This window comes from Cuculus canorus, chromosome 7 (assembly GCF_017976375.1).
Source record: "Cuculus canorus isolate bCucCan1 chromosome 7, bCucCan1.pri, whole genome shotgun sequence".
Taxonomy (NCBI): domain Eukaryota; kingdom Metazoa; phylum Chordata; class Aves; order Cuculiformes; family Cuculidae; genus Cuculus; species Cuculus canorus.
The window spans coordinates 21,769,446-21,775,445 of NC_071407.1; the positions used below are offsets into that span (position 1 = coordinate 21,769,446).

A 6,000-nucleotide genomic window follows, 5' to 3' on the forward strand; every position below is an offset into this window, starting at 1 on the left:
TCCCACAGGAATTTCAGATGACTGAAGCACTGTATTTCCCTCATGTGTAATAACCACCGCTCTTACGTGTCAGCGGAACACTGACTCAGGTGAAGGCTGCCTCTCCTCCACTTCCACAAGCATCTGGCCCCTATCTAACATCAAAATCCTCGGCGTATTCTTCAGTGGGCAGCCTTAAGCATCAACACAGTACGAATGATAGCAAATACTTGCTAAAGCCAAAATATGAATTTTAATCTAGACCAGCTCTAATTGACGGGATTTATTTAAAATAAGATAGAACGGGCATCCAAAAATCACAGACAACAGAAAAACAGACTCTCCATGTTTGGGAGACGTTACCAGACTGAGGTTGACAGGGCAGTCCTTCACAAACTCCAGTACCATATTCATTCTCCTTGTTTTCACAGAAGCCCTGTAACAGCACCATGCCTCTTCAACTCTCTACTGCTTCAATAAAACAGTTTGGTAAACACACCAAGTAATACAGCACCCTTTAAATGCACATAATTCACTCATTCCTCCTTTTCAGCTACGAACACAAGCCATTCAGCACTTCCTAGTCAGCTATCTAGTGGTTCTTCATGGAGAGTCTTGAAAAACAGAAGTAACAAGTGCTGTGGCAGGAGAACAAGGCTTTGTTACCACCTCCCTGAACATAAGTGGGGGAAGTGCTACAGCAGGCAAAACTTCTGGGAAGCAGCAATGGGCCATACACACTTCTCAGCAGTGGCAGTGCGAGAAGGGCATCTGTCTGGGTTCAAACTGCTGCAGAAGGCACAAAATTTTAAATGTAGATATGTTGAAGTTGGAGAGGGGCAGCGTCCCCATATGAGGGAATATTCTGGCGCTGTGACCAAGCCTAGAAGAAATCCAAGGTTGAAGGCAGGTCCTGAGAGTGGGTTAATCTGTGCAGGCACACAGCTGGGTGTGCAGGAGAGTCCATCCATCCGTCTGTACTGCTGGGCAGAGACACAGGCTCCCTGGGGAGAAGGGCCAGCTCCAGGAAAGGAAGCATCAGGCAGCACACATCCAGAATACTGCAGAATTAACACAGTAATTCTCCTCCTTGGGGAGACAGCTTTCTAAAATGCTTTTCCCCAAGACTTTAATTTTCAGGTTGCTGAATCAAATCTCCCTAATCACCGATTTACAGCCGCAATGCCTAAACAACACATGTTTTCCCTTTGGTGCTTTGAAGGCCTGTTCCAAGGTGAATTCTCTAAGTTCCTATCGAAACCTTCGGTCCCTTTTCGTACCAACCACTGGAGCTATCAGCAAACACAGATGGAATAACTGAGGAAGCTATGTATTCAGCTGAAGTCACCATCCAGTTTTCACTGCAACTGCAGACTCTTCAGTCCTCAAATAAGACTTGAACGAAACCTGATCGGGCCTTTGTTTCTGATATTCTTCTACACCAGCAGAACCATACATCTCCTTCCCTGGCTCTCCCTACACTCGCCCTTCACCTAACTGATACCTTTGTCGGTCAACCACTGCCCACTGCCTCAAGGCAGTAGCTGAGGACCAGGCCAGCATCCTCAACGTATTTTACTTACAGGAAGATAAGAAATCTCGAAAGTAAGCAGGAGATCGAAACACAGCCTCTATTCACCCATACTTACTTTTTCTACTTGCTAGGTCGTAAGACTGTCATCACCTTAATATGAAAAACAATTAGAATCTATATATTGCTCCCTCTGTAACTCATTAGGTGCCCAAATACTTACAGACTGACTCAATTGGTTCTTCGGCTCCCTTTGGATTTCTGCTAATACATTTCTGAATTTGGTTTCAACTCTGCTTACCCTGCAGTTTTCCCCATTTTTCTTATCTACAGAGTTAACTTCAATACTGCCTCCCTCATAAGAAAACGGCTTCTCATCTGCGATCGGTTTATCAAGCTGCCTCCTCCCTTCCCTAAACAAGCTTGTGTCCAGCAATACCCAAAAAGATGTCTCTCCTGAGCTCAGTTCTCACTACAGGATGGATGGGGAACTCTGGGGGCGAACACTGCATTAATGGCTGTCAGCAAAGCCAAGCCACCCTTCTAACCTCTCCCATATTGGGCTGAACTCAATTTGGAACTGAAGACATGGGATAGCCCACCTACATCAGTGGGCACTGTCACCTGGCCATGGAGGAGACACTAGTTCTCACAGGGCTGCAGCCACCTCCTAAAGAACCTTGGACTACACCAACTGATCCTCAGAACAACCTCACTCAGGCCAGACACTGAAACAACACATTATCACACACGCTTACTGCTGCAGGGCAAGGCGGGGGGAGGGAATCAGCCTTCACAGCATGGCACCTACTCCGAACACTGCTGCTCCATGCAAACCACAGTACATAGAAATTTTTCCCCATTCTTCAGGCTATCTTCTGCTGCTATCATTGCATTTAATATTGCAAGAAAATAGAGAATATATATTCTCTTTTTCTCTTTTACAGAGATTACGTAAAATGTTCGTCACTTCTAAATCATTTATCAAGATCATATGCCTCCTCCTCCTGCTTTTTTTCCTTCCTCCCGTACTAAGCCATATACTCAACTAGCAAGACAGTCAAGGGCCTAATACATTAACTCCGTCAAATCTGAACAGCCTCTAAGGACTTAGATCTTGCCTCGTTCACCTTTTCTGGAAATAGTCACCTCTGGCATCTCAACTTGTAGCAGTCTCTGCTTTCAGCAGCTTTTACTGCAGCTCAGTTTCTCTTTTTCTCCCCTCCACCTACTCAACGCGCAATGCAACTTTAATCCTTGGAAGGGATTCCCTGCATGCTAGAAGATGCACGTTCCCTGCATTCTGTAAGGTGCACTGCCCTTTGTACATGCATGCAGCCCTGGAAAACAGGACGCAAACAGTCAGGGGGAAGAGCAAAGATTTGTTCCCTTTTTGTAAGCCTGATTTCAAGTTTTGGAAGTCTCCAGGACTAAGAGAGAAAAAAAATACTTGTTCTAATTTGTTGAGAAGTCAAATTCACTACATTTCTTCATCCAACCTACCTCTGCCTTTGAAGGCAAAGCTGCTCATTTCCAAACACACCACGTCTAACTCTAGCATGAAAGAAGGAAGGCATACAGTATCTATCCTTCAACAAAAATAATCACTTCTGCTCTGGTAAGACAGATCTCCTAGGTGGAAAAGACATTCAGTAAAATCGGTCTGCAACACTTCTCTTTATTATGAGTGATCAGTACAGACATGCGTAGATAAATCTTCTGTAAACACACCTCCAGCTCAGCTTGCAGAAGAAAGACCTCAAAAAGAAAAAAGGCAAGGCCACTGCACTGAGTATCCATTTCCAGACACAGAAATTCTTCCGCCACCCTACGCTACCTCCTTTCAACCTCCTCATTGCCACACAACTCAATTATTTTGTAACACTGAAATAACAACAGAGACAAGCAACTTCAGACCCCTTACACTTATTACAGCTTTAACTCCAGTGAAGTGTTTTTTGTTAACAAAAGGAAGATGACACTAACCTCTGGCTGACAGCTTTTTGGTGTTGATGATTTTTGCAGCATACTCCTGTGATGAACTTTTCTTCACACATCTACGGACCACAGAGAAGGCTCCCCTAGAAGGAAAACAAAGAGGGTAGGAGCTATGAAACTGAGAACACAATAGTAGCAGTTTCTATCCCCAGCACAGACCAGATTAGGGATGGGGCAGAAGACAGACAGAGGAGGAAAACAACACATAAGAACTTGATGACAAGAGTGTGCTGTTAGACTGACAAACAAAACCTAGTCTGTACGGTTCTCTGGCCCCCTGAAGACCCCTCGAGCTCCTCACAGATAGCACAGTGAGACCAGCACACCGTGCAGGGAGAGAGAGACCATATATGAGCAGAAATAGGACATGAAGGGATTGATGAAAGGGAGACAAGCAACCCAGAGCGACACTAGAAACACTAGCTGCTAAGCCCATCTCCCAAAGACAGTTACATCAGATAATCAGGACTCATTGCTCCTACATTCAAGTGCCAGCTCGGTCACGAAATCGCTGCACCACTTCACAGAAGTCTCTCCTACATCTCCCTACCTGCCTGCAAAACGGCAGTAAGCATGTGTCCACTAATGAAGTGAGGAGGAAGCTAGGAGGCTTTGGGCACAGGCTGGAACTACTGATATTATTACAACTGTTCCAAAGAGCCACTTGGAGGAGAGATCTGAGAGAGAGGGAAGAAGGATTTCTGTGAGGAAAAAAGAGATAAAACAGAAAGAGAGGGAGTCAAAATCTGCAAGATTACACAGATGAGTAAAGCACTCCCTTTCTTAAAAAAAAAAATAAAAATAATAAATCAACAAAACAGGGCGGGAAAAGCATAACAACTGCCTTTACAGGAAAGATCTGAAAGGGGGAAAAGGACGAATAGGAGAAAACTGGCAGAAAAATTCTGAGACCTTCAGCCCAGGAACACAAACCCACGTCTGTGGACAAACATACATATTTGAACTATAAGAAAGGGAAGCTGCACAAGGGCCCAGCAAGACAGCCCGACGGAGAGCCTAAAATAGCTCGAATCCTCCGGATACTGCAGAGTCCTGCCTTTTTCTCCCCTTCCTCAACCTCCATGTACAAACCAATGAGCAGCAAGGTGAGCGCCGGCGCTGGGGCCCGGGCTTGGCGACACAGAGCTGCAGCGGTGTGGGAAGGGACGGGGACACGGGGCTGGGGAGAAGGGATGCAGTGGAGCCCGGCGGATGGTGCAGGGAGGGAGGGGACAGCAGCAGCGCGCAGGAAAATCCCTAGGATGGGGACAGGGGGCTGGGGAGAGGGGATGCAGCAGAGCCCAACAGCTGGTGCAGGAGGAAGGGGACAGCAGGAGTCCTCAGGACGGGGGCACGGGGCTGGGGACAGAGGATGCAGCAGAGCCTGGTGGTTGGTGCAGGAGGGAGGGAGGGCAGAGCGGCAGCCCCCAGGAAAGCAGTGTCCCCATAATCCCAGCCTGGCCGTCGCTGCGCTGCCTTCCCATGCCCCTGCAAAGCCCCGTCCTGGGTGCAGCAGCAGGACTGCCAATGCGGAGACAAGTGCGGAGAGAGGGAGGGAGGGAGACTCGCGGTGCAGCAGCACCCGGTCCTTTCCCAGAGACAAGGAAGTGGGGAAGGAGCATTGCAGAAACAGAGCCGTGTCCCAGCGCAGGGACGGCTGGATCGAAGGGCAGCGTGAAGAAGGGTCCTAGGGAGGGCACAGGGGGACGAGAAGTCCCGGGGTGCAACAGGAGGCTGCGGGGACAACCGGGAGCACAGGGACACGCTTCCCTGCAGCAGCCGGAGTGGACGCGGGGCTGGGAAAGCAGGATTACAGCGTGGTGGCTAATCCTGCTGCGGCTCCCGGGAGCAGCAACGCGACTCCGGGCGGCAGGCAGCGAGGAACGGGGCTGCGGGGCTCCAGACAACGGGGAACAGGGCTGCAGGCTGCGAAGCTGCAAGGCTGGAGCTGCGGGGCTCGAGGCAGCAGAGCACGGGGCTGCAGGCTGCGGGGCTGCAAGCTGCAAGGCTGGGGCTGCAGGGCGCGGGTCCGGCGGGTGCGCGGCGCGGGTCCGTACTTGCCGAGCTCCTCGTAGAGCTGGTACTCGTCGGTGAAGCGCGTGCAGGTGGCGGTGGTGGCCATGTCGTGGCTGGGGCACGAGCGGGAGGGCTGCCCCCGCGCCCGGCTCGGCGCTCGCCGTGCACAGTCACCGCTCCGCCGGGGCGGGGAAGGGGCCGAGCCCGCCCGGCACCGCGAGAACTGGCTCGGAGACTCCCCCGCCCCCGCCCCGCGCCCGCCCGGGCACCGAGGGAGGGGCGGGGGGCTGGGACAGCGCCGCCCTGCGCACCAGGGGCGCCGGCGGAGGCAGGGGGCTGCAGGGTTGGGGAGCTGCGAGGGCGGGAGGAGACCGGGGACGAAGGGTTTCGGGGCTGGGGGGGGCAGTGGAGCAGGGGCAGCCCGGGAATGGGGCTGCGGCACTGTTAAGGGGCCGGGGCTGCGGCCGCAGCGCCCG

At 51.1% G+C, this 6,000-nt stretch overlaps 1 protein-coding gene across 18 annotated transcripts in view; it reads right to left on the reverse strand.

Moving 5' to 3' along the window:
* The window catches only part of CAMK2G (calcium/calmodulin dependent protein kinase II gamma), a 112,150-nt gene extending 106,381 nt beyond the window's left edge, over positions 1–5,769 (reverse strand). For 3 of the 18 annotated variants that reach the window (XM_054070895.1, XM_054070891.1, XM_054070897.1), the window contains exons 1-2: positions 5,566–5,766; positions 3,497–3,591 (exon numbers count right to left, since the gene is read on the reverse strand). In XM_054070895.1, coding sequence (XP_053926870.1) covers positions 3,497–3,591; positions 5,566–5,630 — 160 coding nt within the window. In that variant the 5' untranslated portion in view covers positions 5,631–5,766. Of the gene's footprint in view, positions 1–3,496; positions 3,592–5,565 lie in introns of all 18 variants that reach the window. The other 15 variants (XM_054070900.1, XM_054070898.1, XM_054070904.1 and 12 more) reach the window with 8 other exon arrangements.
* Positions 5,770–6,000: the final 231 nt, after the last annotated feature.